At 41.4% G+C, this 16,119-nt stretch overlaps 2 protein-coding genes and 1 pseudogene across 3 annotated transcripts; 2 read left to right on the forward strand and 1 right to left on the reverse strand.

Annotated features, from left to right (window-relative positions):
- The first annotated feature begins 740 nt into the window (after window positions 1-740).
- LOC108989229 lies at window positions 741-4,400 on the forward strand (annotated as a pseudogene).
- A 102-nt stretch (window positions 4,401-4,502) lies between these two features.
- On the reverse strand, window positions 4,503-11,457 carry LOC108989228 (chaperone protein DnaJ-like). Of its 2 annotated transcripts, XM_018962767.2 has the most exons (5): window positions 10,973-11,400; window positions 6,094-6,265; window positions 5,357-5,389; window positions 5,111-5,205; window positions 4,518-4,962 (listed from the first exon to the last, which is right to left on the reverse strand). In XM_018962767.2, exons 1-5 carry the CDS (start codon window positions 11,318-11,320, stop codon window positions 4,735-4,737), a joined length of 876 nt encoding a protein of 291 aa, XP_018818312.1. In that variant the 5' UTR covers window positions 11,321-11,400; the 3' UTR covers window positions 4,518-4,734. The 2 variants fall into 2 exon arrangements, with proteins under 2 accessions (XP_018818313.1, XP_018818312.1); XM_018962768.2 differs by lacking the exon at window positions 5,357-5,389 and having other exon boundaries at window positions 4,503-4,962; window positions 10,973-11,457.
- Window positions 11,458-11,752: 295 nt separating this feature from the next.
- LOC108989226 (pentatricopeptide repeat-containing protein At5g59600) lies at window positions 11,753-14,118 on the forward strand. Its single transcript, XM_018962763.2, has one exon. It carries the CDS (start codon window positions 12,123-12,125, stop codon window positions 13,665-13,667), a length of 1,545 nt encoding a protein of 514 aa, XP_018818308.1. The 5' UTR covers window positions 11,753-12,122; the 3' UTR covers window positions 13,668-14,118.
- Window positions 14,119-16,119: the final 2,001 nt, after the last annotated feature.

Consider the following 16,119-nt stretch of genomic DNA (forward strand, 5'->3'; position numbering starts at 1 on the left):
AAAGAGAGCGGCTCTAGGGTTTGTGCGAGAGAGAGAGAGAGAGAGAGGGGGGCAAGGGTTTGTGCTGAATGGAAAGAAGAGATGGGGGGTTGTGGTTTCATCCACTTAAAAGTCGGTTGGACATCATCCAACCCGCATCTAATTTTAATCTGATTTTATGCGGGTTGATCGGATCGGTTTTATCAGGTGCGTCAGGCTTTTGTGTTTGCACAGGCCTAATTTCTTATAGTGTTATCTCTATATTTACAATGAGCTAGAATCTTTAAAATATTTAAGAAAAAAAATAGAGAAAATCACGTTCTTAATGCTGAACATGTTACTTGAATAGTGATGAATCTAAGAATTGATACATGTATATATAATTTCATAAAGATACTAGCAAAAAGTCAATAGTTGTAGATAAATTTATAAAATAAAATTAAATATTTATCTAAATAAAGCAATTATATATAAATGAAATGTTCATGAACATAAAATTCAATTCAATTAAAATCCATAACTCAACTGACGTTGAAATAAAAATCAAAGGAACAAGTCGCTCGAATTTTACTTGCTTATTTGGTGGTTTGGGAGTTTGGATAACGTAATACTCACGTCTCATCAAAGAAGGCAATGTCGTTAAAATTGTTGACGGAGCAAAGTACAAAACCTCCCATGTCTTGCTGTAACATTCCCCTCCGCCTCCGGCCTCAGTCCCCAAACCTCTGTGTGTGTGTGTGAGGGGGGGGGGGGGGGGAAGAAGAAGAAGAAGAAGAAGAAAGATGCAGTCTTTGACAGCCTCAAACCACCACCACCACCATTCCTCCCCTCTCTCCTCCCGGACCAACTTCGCTTCTCGCACCCCTAAACGCACCCTTCGATGCGGCTTTCTCCTTCCCTCCTCCTCCTCCTCTCCAAAACCTAAACCCTTCAAATCCTTTTTCAAACCCCTCTTCAAAACCTTCGTCTCTTCCTCCTCCGCTGCCACTCTGCTCTTCCACATCCGCGCTCTCTCTAGAGAATTCGGCGGCGGGGGTTCAGGCGGCGGAGGGGACGGAGACGGTGGCGGTGGAGGGAGTTTCTGGAGGAGATTTCTCTCTCCCGCAGTGACCAATGCCGAGGAGCCGCAGAACGAGGGATGGGACTCACATGGCCTTCCCGCCAACATCGTCGTCCAGCTCAACAAGCTCAGCGGCTTCAAGAAGTACAACGTCTCCGAGATCCTCTTCCTCGACAAGAGACGCTGGACCACCATCGGCACCGAAGACTCCTTCGAGATGGTCTCCTTGAGGCCCGGTGGGATCTACAACAAGGCTCAGCTCCAGAAAGAACTCGAGACCCTAGCAACCTGCGGGATGTTCGAGAAAGTCGACATAGAGGGGAAGACAAATTCCGACGGCACCATCGGCGTTACGATATCGTTCACGAAGAGCACATGGCAGTCCGCGCCGATAAGTTTCGTTGCATCAATGTCGGGTTAATGCCGCAGTCGAAGCCGATGGAAATGGACGCTGATATGACCGATAAGGAGAAGATGGAGTACTACCGGAGCCTGGAGAAGGACTACAAGAGGAGGATCGAGAGGGCAAAGCCATGCCTATTGCCTATGCCGGTGCACATAGAGATTATGCAAATGCTGAGGGACCAGGGGAAGGTGAGCGCGAGGCTGTTGCAGAGGATTCGGGACCGGGTCCAGAAGTGGTATTTCGACGAAGGGTATGCGTGCGCGCAGGTGGTGAATTTCGGGAATTTGAATACGAAGCCGGTGGTTTGTGAGGTGGTGGAAGGGGATATTATCCAGACGAATATCCAGTTCCTCGATAAGCTCAGCAATGTCATTGAGGGGAACAAGCAAGTTGCCGTGGTGAGAAGGGAAATGCCCAAACAGGTACTACATCTTACTTTCTTTGCTTTGCTAATTTTTGAATTGTTCTAATTGAGATATTAAATTTGTGACTGGTTGATTTTGGAATACTCACTTTCTAATTTCAAACATAAGCGGCGTCATTGACTTTAAAATTGCAGGCTTGGTTTTAAACCCTTAAACGTGTGATTGGTAGCTAAAGTTTCTAATTTTCTTGGTGAATGTTTGAATTCCGCCTACAGCTTCGATCAGGCGAAGTTTTTAACATAGAGGCAGGGAAGCAAGCTCTGAGGAACATAAACGCTCTAGGTTTGTTTTCCAACATTGAGGTGAACCCCCGGCCTGATGAGAAGAAGGAAGGAGGGATCATTGTTGAAATAAAGCTTAAGGAACTAGAACATAAGACCGCTGAAGTTTCAATGGAGTATTGTTCCTGGACGTGGAGAACGTCCCACTCTGGTATACTTTACTAATTATATCTCTGCCCCTTTCACACACCATCAAATTTCTGGGGTTCCGGTTTGAAGGCTTTACTGTGTTTTCTTTCATATTACCTTTGTGTATCTCTATGTTGCGTGCTTAGGCATCATTGCAGCCTGGTGGGACTATTACTTTTGAAAACCGGAATATCAACGGGTTAAATAGATCCATTAATGGTTCAGTGACTACCAGCAATTTCTTGAACCTCAAGTAAGCTTAGCTCAATATGCGCTTTGAGTTTTGTCTATTTTATTCTCGGAATTCCATGTCATCTGTGCAAAAGCTTGTATCATAAGATGTCAATGATATATTCTTTTTTCAGGATGATCTTGCCTTCAAACTTGAGTATGTGCATCCTTATTTGGATAGCGTGTATAGTCTACGCAACCAAAATCTGAGTAAGCTGCTTCAATAGCAGGAAACTGAGTCCGGTCTTCACCGGTGGGCCAGGGGCAGAAGAAGTCCCCCCTATATGGGTTGATCGAGCTGGTGTCAAGGCTAATATTACGGAGGTAGTTTGAGGGTTTCTTTTTCATTGCTTTGTTATGTGAGGAGTTTTCAGTAAACTTTACAGTGGTGACTCTAATGTTATCCTGATCATTCTGCGACAAGCAGAATTTTACCCGTCAGAGCAAATTCACTTATGGTCTTGTAATGGAAGAGATAACAACACGTAATGAAAGCAGCAATATCTGTCCAAATGGTCAAATACTGTTGCCAAATGGAGCAATTAGTGCAGATGGACCTCCAACAACCCTCAGCGGTACTGGCATTGACCAAATGGCATTTTTACAGGCGAATATTACGCGTGATAACACCAAGTTCTTAAATGGAGCTATAGTTGGTTCAAGGAATGTATTTCAGGTAACTTAAATTCTTGTGATGTATAACTTCTTGATTGGTTAATTTGGATTTGAAAAGAGTTAGGTAACAGACAATAGCGCATAAAAGATCTTTACGAAGGAACTCGTGATCATCTTATTTTCAGTCATTTTTTTCCCATTAGAAACTTCCTTTTGGTCTTATAATGATAGTTTCTGAGAAGTCCATAGGATTCGTGTCGTTCGTTCCATCTACTTTGGCAATGTTCAATGGATACACAGTATTTATGTTTATTGGAGCTGATGAACAGTCAAAGTAGAAGGTTCTGTCCATATGCAAGAATGGATGCTGTCATCCAGTTTGTCACATTTTCTACACGTTTTCTCAGTGTTAAAATTGCAGGTAGACCTAGGCCTTGGCATCAGCAGCAAGTTTCCGTTCTTCAACAGCCACCAGCTAACATTGACACTGTTTTTCCAGCTGAAGGAAGTGGAGGAAGGTGCTGGTGAACCACCATCACCTGTCCTTGTTCTTCATGGTCACTATGGTGGCTGCGTGGGGGACCTTCCAAGTTACGATGCTTTTACCCTTGGAGGTCCCTATTCTGTGAGGGGTTACAACATGGGTGAGATTGGTGCGGCCAGAAACATTCTTGAGGTACAAATTACAGGAGATAAGAGTTTGATTTGCAGTCCTTCAAATAGTCATCATATGCTATGAATGTTTGAGAGAGAGAGTGTGTGTGTGTGTAATCCATTACAAGAGAAACTATCTAATTCTCTACGTATGCAAAATATGATTATGCTTATTGTATTTGTACCGTTAAATGGGTCAGCAAATATCTGATTCCTCTTCCTGATGCTGTTTACAGCTAGCAGCTGAGATACGGATTCCTGTAAAAGGTACACATTTATGCATTTGCAGAACATGGGAATGATCTAGGAACTTCAAAGGATGTCAAGGGGAACCCGACCGAGGTCTACAGGCGACTGGTTCATGGGTCTTCCTATGGTTTTGGTGCCAAGCCAGGTCTAGTACGAGCTGAGTATGCTGTTGATCATAACTCCGGCACTGGTGCATTCTTCTTCCGATTTGGAGAGCGGTTCTGACTTCTGAGATGCAATTGGTTGCATATTTTATAGAGTATATTCTAGTCTTTAGGTTTAGGCTTAGACTTTTTTATCAGTTTGTCTCAATTCGGAAAGGCATTTTTAGGAGGCGTGAAACCAAGTATATTATTCAGTTCGAGTGGAAAGCATGTTTCTCCCCAAATTGTACATTAACTATGTTGTTTGAAGGCGTATGACGGTATGAAGCGGTAGTTTGGGGAGTTTTTAATATACCGAAGGTCAAAAGATAAAAACATTGGGAGTGGGGAAGGGGCAATGGGCATACCATATCTCAAGACAATTGTAATTGAAGTTCTAATTCGCTAGACCTTGCAGCCAAAACGTGACACGTTTAAAATAGCAACAAACTTGATCTTCACCTTTAAAGCTGCACTTCCCTCCTATAAACCCAATTTCCTTTTCATCTCAACAAGACTAGATTCTATACCATCAGTATCACTGGAAAGTTGCATTTCCCTTCTATAAACCCAATTCCTTTTTCAACTGAGCAAGAGTAGCTTCTATATCATCAATATTCTTCTCAATATTGCTCCCTTCGCTAGCTTTATCTTCACCACGACTTCCTTTTCTCTGTGTCCCAGATGTTCTAAAAGAGCTGCCTGTCTGAGTTCCATCATATACTTCAGCCTCTTGATCAGTTATGTTGAGTTCTTTCTCAAGAAATTCCACAAATTCTTCTCCAATTTCCTGCCAGGTGCAAATTTACAAGATATATAATTTTATGTGAAAAAAGGTTTCTTCTATAAATAATAAAGTGTGTGTGTGAGAGAGAGAGAGAGAGATCACAATCAATTTCGCAGATACGACACAACTAATGAAGACAACACGGTCTCACCGCCAATTCTTCCCATAGGCTCTTTGGCTTTCCTTGTGAAGCAGCACTTGCTTCCCAATTCTGGAATTCTTCTTGAAGATCTCTAAAGAAGTCCTCTGTAACATCAAAACCAGAATTACATCAATGTGATCTGTGACAAAGTAAACTTGCAACACTAAGGGGAATGACAATAGCACAACAAGATTTGAGGATAACGAAATTTGGCTTTATGGCCCAAATGATGTCTCACAGTGAAAACATATCTACCTAGTGTTATTTGAACATCCCTCAAAAAATTACCTGCAGAATAAAGGGCTTAATCATAAGAACGTAGCGAACAAGCCTAATATTGAAAACAAGGATAAAATAGAAAACATGAAAAAGGCCAGAAAATTTTTCATCGACTCTGGAAGACTAACCACCAGGCTTTTTTTTCTTTAAAAAAAAATGTTTCTACAGATGACAAAAAAAGGTTTGATGACATGTTAGAAAGTCAGGGGCAACAAGGAAATCAAAGGTGCCTGGGACATGGACACTAGAGTCTACCACACAGGAAGATTAATACGCAGCTCACACAAATAGGCAGCGGGATTATTAGTCTAAATGTTCATTTGGAAACTCCTGTTATTATAAATCTGTTCAACTTCACATTCCCTACATGCTTGTCTATCTGGACATCTTTTAGAACTTTCTGTGGATGAATGCAGTTACTTGGATGTTAAGAATGAATTTGAGTCCATTGGCCCAAGAGATCCCTTCAGTAAAGGTTCCAATTAAGTAGTATCTCACTGTGCCAGCCAAATCGTGCCATGTCAGCAGCTATCATATTTTACGAGATAGATATCCCAATGGCTATATGGCACCTGTTGTAGGGGATTAACATTGAAGTAGACATCCCTCCTCAAGTGAACAGTACATGTAAACGAGAAATTTGACTTCCATTTACACGAGCTTTATAAATTCATAAAATATGAGATTGATTTCAATAGGATAAAAGATTTTACCAAAACCATAGAACTCTTCTTCATCTTGTGTTTTCCTACTTTGGCTTGTTTGAGCGCGAGAATAGGAATAATCAGATCCGTCATTTCTAGTGTCATATTTCCTCCGAGATTGAGAATTCAGTAATGTATTGTATGCATGTTTAATCCTCATAAATTTCTCCTGTGCATTTGCCTGTGCACCAAATATGTTTTCATGTTAGCACCATCTATCTATATGCTGCTAAAAGAATAAGATTTAGATTAGCAACTTATAGAAATGCAAAGTATGGAGGAGGTAAGATGGAAGAACATATAAGAAAGTCAACTTGGCAGTGAATTACACAAAGTGGTGTGGCGGGCCTACTCCCAATCACTTTATGTCATAAAATCACAGAACTAGAAACGGTAGCAGTGGCTTGAACATCAATAAACCAAATTATTATGGTGCAAGATAAACTGCCGAAAAATAAAACATATAGTTAAGCACTTAACCCCTCTTCCTTTAAAGCATCAAAAAATACACAGTAATAAGAAACAAGAAAAGCTATGCTGGTAGAATCAAGACTGTAAGTCAGAACTATAGGAAGCAAGTTGAGATCTCCAAACAAAGGTCAATTACTTTCTCATGATAGCCTTGCACAGGCAAATCATTTGTGTGGTGATAAGCGACACCTGTTTAAAGTCTATAAGAACAAAAAAAAATTAATAAAATAAATAGAAGCACTAGGAACATAAACAATGTAAAAAGTTAGGGCTCTGCAAAATATCCTTCTTTCTACTGGAATACCCTTCAACCATACATAAAAGAATTTACGGAATACCCTTCAACCTTGCATACATAAAAGAATTTGCGAAGCTCTTTCGTAGTTCAAAATCCAACATTCATCCTTTTTCTTCGGGGATGACATATTGGACTATCGGCAAAAGTGCAGTTTAAATTAGCTGTTTATAACTTTATAGAATAGAAGATAGAAATTTGAAGAAATTTAGTGTTATGAACCCACTAGGTAGAACTCACCCTTGAAAACTAGCTTACAAGGGAAGGGTGCCTAGGGGCTTATAAACCATCAACTAATCCCATACTTAGTCAATGTGGGATTGTAACAACCACCACGCTCCGCAACCGACGTCCACGGCGGTCCCGGCGCTCACACGGGTTGGCTGTGCGCTAGGTCTTTTTCCTAGCTCCGGGCGAACACTGCCATGCCGGCATCACCCCCCATGCCGCACGATTGCAACCGTCGCAACATGGCCTTAGATGTGGGGTGGCTCTGATACCATTTGTTATGAACCCACTAGGTAGAACTCACCCTTGAAAACTAGCTTACAAGGGAAGGGTGCCTAGAGGCTTATAAACCATCAACTAATCCCATACTTAGTCAATGTGGGATCGTAACAACCGCCATGCTCCGCAACCGACGTCCACGGCGGTCCCGGCGCTCACACGGGCTGGCTGTGCGCTAGGTCTTTTTCCTAGCTCCGGGCAAACACTGCCATGCCGGCATCACCCCCCGTGCCGCACGATTGCAACCGTCGCAACATGGCCTTAGATGTGGGGTGGCTCTGATACTATTTGTTATGAACCCACTAGGTAGAACTCACCCTTGAAAACTAGCTTACGAGGAAATGGTGCCTAGGGGCTTATAAACCATCAACTAATCTCATACTCAGTCAATGTGGGATCATAACAGCCTTACAAGGATTCCTAGGGCTCACGGGGTACTATCGGAAGTTCATCAAGAATTATGGACTTATTGCTGCCCCCCTTACCTCTTTACTCAAGAAAAATTCTTTTTCTTGGGATTTAGAGGCCAGCAAGGCCTTTGCAGCCCTGAAGCAAGCTGTTTCCCAACCACCAGTGCTTAAACTACCTGATTTCAACAAACCATTTGTAATTGAATGTGACGCCAGCGGGAAAGGCATTGGGGCAGTCTTAATGCAATCCGGACAGCCTATTTACTACCTTAGTCAAGCTCTTAAAGGCAAGGCACTCTTGTTGTCAACATACGAGAAGGAGTTACTTGCTCTAGTCAAGGCCGTGCAAAAGTGGAGACCGTACCTCCTTGGACAACCTTTTGTAATTAAAACAGATCAACAAGCACTTAAATTTCTGCTAGAACAGCGTGTGGGAACTGAGGCGCAGCAGAAGTGGATTACTAAGCTAATGGGGTACGATTTTTTTATTGAGTACAAAAGGGGCAAAGAGAACGTAGTGGCAGACGCTCTTTCAAGAAAAGAGGAAGACTTGGGGTTGTGTGCACAAATCTCCTTCCCTACTGCTGATTGGGTGGGGGAATTAAAGCAAAGTTATCTAAACAGTAAAGAATATTCTGCCTTGATGGGAAAATTGTTGAATAATCAAGAGGTTCCTAAGGGAACGACACTGCAGCAAGGGCTGATTTTGAGGAAAGGGAGAATCCTTATTGTGCCTGATTCCCCCTTCAAACTAAAGGTTTTGCAATTTATACACACTGACCCCATGGCTGGACACTCAGGTTATTTGAAGACTTACCAAAGAGCGAAGAGGGACTTCTACTGGGCAGGTATGAAAAAAGATATAAAAAAATGGGTAAGGGAGTGTGAGACATGTCAAGCCTCCAAGTATGAAACATTACCCCCAGCTGGACTCCTACAACCTCTCCCTATACCTCAACAGGTTTGGATGGATATTTCAATGGATTTCATCGAAGGGTTGCCCAAATCAAAAGAGTACTCAGTTATCTTCATGGTGGTTGACCGGTTCACAAAATATGGACACTTCATGCCCTTAGCACACCCTTACACAGCCTCAGAGGTGGCCCAAGTGTTCCATGGCTCAGTGTTCAAGCTACATGGTTTTCCAAAAACCATAGTCTCAGATCGAGACCCTGTGTTCTTAAGTGCTTTCTGGAAGGGTCTGTTTACACTTCAGGGGACCTCGCTGAACTTTAGCTCGGCCTATCACCCCCAAAGCGATGGGCAGACCGAAGCAGTGAACAAGGTGGTGGAAGGATACTTACGCTGTTATGCAAGTCTTAAGCCTACTGGATGGAGTCAGTGGCTACCCTTGGCTGAATGGTGGTATAACAGCACCTACCACAGTTCAGCCAAGATGTCCCCTTTCGAGGCCCTCTACGGGTATGTACCCCCAAGACTATTGGATTATATTCCAGGGACCTCTAACAATGTTACAGTGGATCAAATGCTACGAAATAGGACACAAATTCTCAACATTTTAAAAGGGAACCTTACGACAGCACAAGTAAGGATCAAAAATTATGCAAACAAAAATAGAACTGAGCGACAGTTTACAGAGGGAGATTGGGTATACCTTCGCCTCCAGCTGTACCGCCAGAAGTCAGTGGCGGCTCGCCGGAACATGAAGTTAGCACCGCGCTTCTACGGTTCCTTCAGGGTGGCTCAGAGGCTCGGGTTAGTCGCCTACAGACTGGAGTTGCCGTCCACTTCACATATCCACCCCGTCTTCCACGTGTCGTGCTTAAAGAAGAAGATAGGAGATCAGATCCAACCCTTGGCCAACCTTCCACCCACTAATGGTGACGGTGAGGTAATACCGGAACTAGAGGTTGTGCGAGACCCGCGTATGAAACAACAAGGAGATAGAGCTTTGACCGAAGTGTTGATTAAATGGATGGGACTTTCGGAAGAGGAAAACAGCTGGGAAAATTTGTGGAAAATGAGGGCTTTGTATCCACACCTTGTGGACAAGGTTTTCTAAGGGAGGGAGAATGTTAGATACCTTCAAGTTTGGAGATCCATGGAAGCTAAAGGAGTGAGCTTTAGGGTCGGTGGAGAGAGAAACTAAAAGTGCAGATGTAAAATCTGAAGAGGAATCGAGAAGGGACTTCGTATAAGGGAAAGGGTAAAACGCACAGCAGCAGGAGCTTACGGCGTCGTTGGGTCAATTAGAAGAATCGGCACAGATTGATGTTATTTCAATAAAGAGTTTAGTGTAAGAAACGCACCGTTTAGTATATTTAAACGGCTAAGTTTCAGTAGCCTTCTAGAAGATAAGTAAAGGGTCTTTTATGTAATTTCCTATTAAGTTGTTAAGTATCATGCCAGTGATGCGGGAGAATCATTCTGGAGCTTTCGGACTGTAATAGTTTTTGTTAATGGAGGAAGTGGGGACCTCGAATGCCCCATCGCGTATGTCTATGAAGATATTTTCTATCACTGTGTGTGCTTCTTCTTCACTGTGAATGTTCTGATTTATTTACAATTACTGTTCACAACTGGAAACGAGTAGAAGTCATCTTCCAACTTCTGGTCTTACTCTCTTACATAAGCAATTCGTGATGACATTTTGAGTTTCAAGGACTACTGGGCATTGCTCTATATGAATATGGGTGTGTATAGGAGGGTTGCTAAGGCATAATCGTCCTAAAGCACTAGATTTGGCCAATGGGATTTTGTTACATAATTTGAAAGATATTTTGGTGGATTTCCCCTTTTTTTTTCCTTTCTTGAGCGAATTCTACGAAGTTCAAAGATTTTCATGATTTTATGTGATCGCCAATAAAGAGTGGATTTAGTTATATTACAAACTTGTTTTGGTTCTAGCACAAGTATGCGTGACACAGATACAAACTGTGCCATAATTCAGGGATCCTTCTAGAGAACCAAAACCAGAGATCCTAAATCATGTAAACAATAATTGAGTTAAAGCATACGATATGACGCAACCAAAACGAAATTACTCGGAAATCAATTAATGCAATTCAAAAATAGGTAAAGATAAAGCCTTGAATTTACCACATTTTTTCAGAATTCAAATAACCCGAAATAGGAAAGCATCCTCTATTTCGAGTTAAATGCCCCAAAGAATCTCATGTAAACTTTTGTTTTTTTGAAAGGAAAGCACAAATACTTGTATTGAATTGTATGCTTAATATAGTACCTCCTTATTGACATCAGGGTGATTCTTCAGAGCAAGTTTACGATAAGCCCTTTTGATTTCATCAAGAGTTGCGGAGGGGGACAAACCCAAAACCTCATAAGGAGACTCTCTGAGACTCGCTCTCAAAGGGGTAATCCTTGTAGTCCTCGTTTTCTGCTTGTAATTGCAGAATCTACGTATCCGTATCGAAGGTTTAGGTTGGTTTTGCAAAGAGAGAAGCCAAGGGTGAGCCAGAGATCTGGCGCAGAGGTGAGAGAAACAGAGGTTGTGTGGTGGCGTTAGAGGCAGAGCCAATCCATGCATATTCGTCAAGTGATCTTGTCCTTGAAGATTCTCGTCGAGACACATCGCTTCGAATATTGGTCCAGTTTTCTACTTGTAAGTTTGTAACCATGGACGGTCACAAATAGTTGTAGGGGTTAGCTAGTGAAATTGTCTCTTTAGAAGGCTTTGTATTTACCATAGCAATTTGGTAAAACGAATATGAAAATTTGCACTTAAATTGGACTTTTAAAAGGCATAAATTTCGTGCATTTCTTTTAAAATTAAATATTTTTTTCATGTAAATATCAAAATAGCGGGTAGCCGTCCACCCATGCTTGGGCGGGTGAGGGCGGGGGCGGAATAGCGGAGGGCGGGCCCATGCTACCCACCCCTAGTATCAAATTTGTCAACTTTTATCCGCACTTTGTATTTACAAAGGGTTGGAGTTGATGATGTTTTTTTTTTTGTCTTCAACACAAATATTAGAAAGAGAAGACCAGAAGTTGGTATCCTTTACCCAAATTGGGTTATAATAGCATCTTAAATCAATTTGGAAGCTACACAAGAGAAACCTAAGACTGTTGTAGCTGCAAAATGAAATGGTATTATGTTTGCAGCATCGTTTCGTGCTCCTGGAAATTTGAAGTCATCACTTCTCATCCCCGAAAGCTTTGATCCGCTTAGATATATCGGACAGATGAAATTAGCCACAGCATTCATTTTAGATGGGCCCAAATGAAAATGATGGCTACTCAATTAGCCCTCTTTGAACCAAATCAGTCCTATGGTTCCTCCTCTTATTATATCCGACGGCACAGCTTTTGACTTTCCCTAGGCCCCACCTCAGGATCACCATCATTCACCGTTTGTTCCAAAACGTCTTCCGATGCCTACGTTGTACGGTCACGATCGAGCGTTGCACTCAGGAAAAAAACTCCATGCCCACCTGATCACCACCGGCTTGGCTCGTCTGACTCATTTTGCTACCAAGCTCATTGCTATTTATGCAGAGTGTGGAGAGCCATCTAATGCTCGCAAGCTGTTCGATAAAATTCCCACTACAAATGTAAGACGTTGGATTGTCCTTATTGGTGCATTCGCTCGATCCGGCTTTTATCAAGAGGCTCTGGGTCTGTTCCGTGAAATGCAGGAGCATGGCCTGAGGCCAAACAAGTATGTCATTCCCAGCATTCTCAAAGCCTGTGGGCGTGTCTCGGATAGAGAAACCGGGGAGAAGATACATGCTGTAGTTTTGAAATGTTCGTTTGAGTCTGATGATTTTGTTTCTAGTGCATTGATTGATATGTACGCAAAATGTGGTCGAGTTAAAATGGCGCAGCGAGTATATGATGGAATGGTTGAGAAGAATCTGGTGGCACTGAACGCGATGGTTTCTGGTTATGCTCAACATGGGTTTGCTAAAGAAGCACTCATCTTGGTAGAAAATATGCAGGCATTAGGAGTAAAGCTTAATGTAGTGACTTGGAATACCTTAATTGCGGGGTTTTCACAACAGGGTGATGAGTTGATGGTTTCTAAACTTTTTAGTTTGATGCACAGAAACGGAGTTGAGCCTGATGTGGTATCTTGGACATCGGTTATATCAGGGCTTGTGCAGAATTTTCGTAACGAGGAGGCGTTTGCTACCTTTAGAAAGCTGTTGGATCATGGATTCTGTCCAACTTCGGCTACAGTAACTAGTCTCTTGCCTGCATGTGCAACCACGGCCAATGTGAGGCGTGGGAAGGAGATTCATGGGTATGCATTGGTGATTGGAGTCGGAGATGATATATTTGTAAGGAGTGCCCTGGTAGACATGTATGCAAAATGTGGTTTTATAGCTGAGGCAAGGAATTTGTTCTATCGGATGTCTAAGATCAACACAGTTACTTTAAATTCAATGATATTTGGATATGCCAATCATGGTTACTGCAACGAAGCAATCGAGCTTTTCAAACAGATGGAGAAGGAAGAGGGAAAGAAACTGGATCACCTAAGTTTCACAGCAGTTCTCACCGCTTGCAGCCATGCTGGCCTAGTGGAAATTGGACAAAGTCTGTTCCAACTGATGCAAAAAAAATATTGGATTCTTCCAAGATTAGAGCATTATGCATGCATGGTGGATCTGCTTGGTCGAGCAGGAAAACTTGCTGAAGCTTATGACATGATTAAGGGAATGCCTGTCGAGCCTGATTTATTCGTATGGGGTGCATTGTTAGGGGCATGTAGGAATCATGGTAATGTTGATCTCGCTAAAGTTGCAGCTAAGCATTTATCAGAGCTTGAGCCTGACAATGCAGGAAACAAGCTGCTGTTGTCGAATTTGTATGCCAACACTGGCAGTTGGGGAAATGTTGCAAGGCTGAAGAATATAATAAAGAAAAGGAAAGGAAAAGATTTTTCAGGGTGCAGTTGGGTGGAGGGAGTGTGATAGCATCAACTTTGCAACAGAGTAGTATAATCAAATTTTGGGTGTCCAGCAAGTCATCATCAGCCTCATGCTTGCTTTATTATTGTCATATTTCTTCACCAGAGCTCCCTTCTGACTCATTTTTACATTTCTGCTATCAATCATCAATGGTTTGTGTTCTTATGACAGTTCTCCAATGAAATCAAAGGATGTAATTTGTCCATCAGCTCAGCTGACTCTTGTGGACAATGAGTTCTGTGCAGCCAAATTGAAGATGCAAGGAATCATCTCAAGGTGTTAGTGACATAAGGACATCATGAATTAGCAGGGGGAAATTTTGAAGAATAGAGGAACATGAATTGCATCTACATGTTTGATGGTCCAACTGCTCTCAATTGAGATTACCGAGGGACCGAGTGGGAAAAGAAATAGGAGCGGGAGCCACCCTTACAATTATATTTACAAATTACAACTGTCAAATACCTTTCATCTCTTAGATGAGATAAGATGTATTGAGATTAAAGTTAAAAAATTAAATAAAATATTGATAGAATATATTTTTTTAATATATATATTTTTTTTTTAAAATTTGAAAAAGTTGAATTGTTTATTTTATTTTGTATAGAAATTTAAAAAAGTTGTAATTATTAAATGTGATGAAATGAGACAAGTTGAGAAATTTCTTAAAAACAAAGCCTGAGAATTATAATATATATATATATATATATATATATATATATATATATATATATATATACGCACGCACGCACACATTGTTGGTAATTCTTTGTTGTAATTAGGATTGTACATCCGTCATAAGTGAAGATTTATTAATAAAATTTGAGAAGGGTCATTACTGAAAATGTGGCTCCAACTCTTATTTTAAAAAAAAAAAAGGCGACGTTGCTGCAGAAAGAAAAGACTGCACAAGATCATACTGGGGATGATTCTAAAGTTGTAATCGATGCCAACTTTATTAACTGACTGTTAATTGCCGCTGAGAATTAGCAAAATGAAGAGACTATGGAAAGAATGAATATCAACAAAAGGTGAGCCGCTAGGTTAGGCAGAGCATAAGAGACACGGGTGCTTAGGGCAGTGCATGGGAGCCTTGCATTGGTTGATATGGATTTTGGATGCAAAAGTGGGGGAAGATAATAGAGGCAGCAATCATTCATTCATTAGTCATCGAATCACAACATAGCACGTCAGCATGGGAAATATTCAAGCCGTAATAAAAATGAGCCTCTATAAAACTTTGATGTATAATAATTTAATAATGATCCAGAGATGCTACACCAGAGAGAGCCTGATAAAAATGTCATCATGAAAAGACATCAAAGCAAAACCAAAGTGAATGCCATTGTTGTTTAGAAACCAACCAAGGCTCATACACGTTCAACTCATGAGTAGCTAACTATATTGAGTAGGCTTCAGTCTGAAATGACTTTCAAGCACACGCAGCACTAAATTATAGAACTCAAAAGAGCTAAAAATGGCTAAGGGAGAGAGGGCTAGAGATAACTCATCTTTATTGACAACACAATTTTGGTGCCATACAGTGAATCATCATCTTGAACGACAGCATAATATTAAGTAATGCAGATTGTTCAAAAGTGCAACACATGAATGCGTCTATCAGAAAATTGAGCACAATTACGATTGGAGAGGACCTTAAGGAAAAACGAGCAAACTTCCTTCAGAGTGAACTTGGAGCAGCACATCTCCGCAAGTGAGGCAACACGATATCAACCAAAGTCCTCTCTGAGTAAAACAATAATAAATTTGATGAATACTCTGCTCCACTCTAAACGTATGGAGGTGTCCTGCTTTGTATTTATAAATGATATAGTTGATTACAAGATAAGAAGATAACAACCGAATGATCCTCACTCAGATTGAATTACATTTATCCATATCTCTCTCAGTATTTGAATTTACAAATTGGATATCTCTGGAGTGATCTTCTCGAATTGATGTTTATCTTTGTGTTTGACTTGGTCTGGAACATTATCTCTTACACGCCCCCTCAAGCAAAGCGGGGCAGCAGCCATGTGAAGCTTGTCTTTGAGCAAAGTAAACTGTGGTGAAGATAGAGGCTTCGTCAATACATCTACCACTTGATCCTTCTCAAAAATGAAATGAACATCCAACAACTTCTTTGACACATGTTCACGTACAAAATGATAGTCCAGTTCTATATGCTTGGTACAGGCATGAAAAACTGGATTAGCTGTCAAATAGGTGGCGCCGACATTATCACACCTGAGAATAAGAGCATGAGGCTGGGAGATGTCAAGTTCACGGCAAAGAGATTGTAACCATATGAGTACAGCTGTAGTATTTGCAATGGCTCTATACTCGACTTCTGTACTAGACCGTGCGACCGTGGTTTGTTTCTTGGAACTCCAAGTCACAATATTATGACAAAAAAAGATGCAATAACCACTGGTGGATCACCGATCATCAGGAG

Source organism: Juglans regia, chromosome 14 (assembly GCF_001411555.2).
Source record: "Juglans regia cultivar Chandler chromosome 14, Walnut 2.0, whole genome shotgun sequence".
Lineage (NCBI taxonomy): Eukaryota > Viridiplantae > Streptophyta > Magnoliopsida > Fagales > Juglandaceae > Juglans > Juglans regia.

Excerpts from the sequence above, each read along its gene's own strand:
- LOC108989228 (XM_018962767.2), bottom strand. The coding sequence starts at position 11,320 with ATGTGTCTCGACGAGAATCTTCAAGGACAAGATCACTTGACGAATATG. Across the intron at positions 6,266-10,972 it reads ACCCTGATGTCAATAAGGAG|GCAAATGCACAGGAGAAATT; the intron begins GTACTATATTAA and ends TTTGGTGCACAG. Across the intron at positions 5,390-6,093 it reads AGAAGAGTTCTATGGTTTTG|GTAATTTTTTGAGGGATGTT; the intron begins GTAAAATCTTTT and ends TTTATTCTGCAG.
- LOC108989226 (XM_018962763.2), top strand. The coding sequence starts at position 12,123 with ATGCCTACGTTGTACGGTCACGATCGAGCGTTGCACTCAGGAAAAAAA.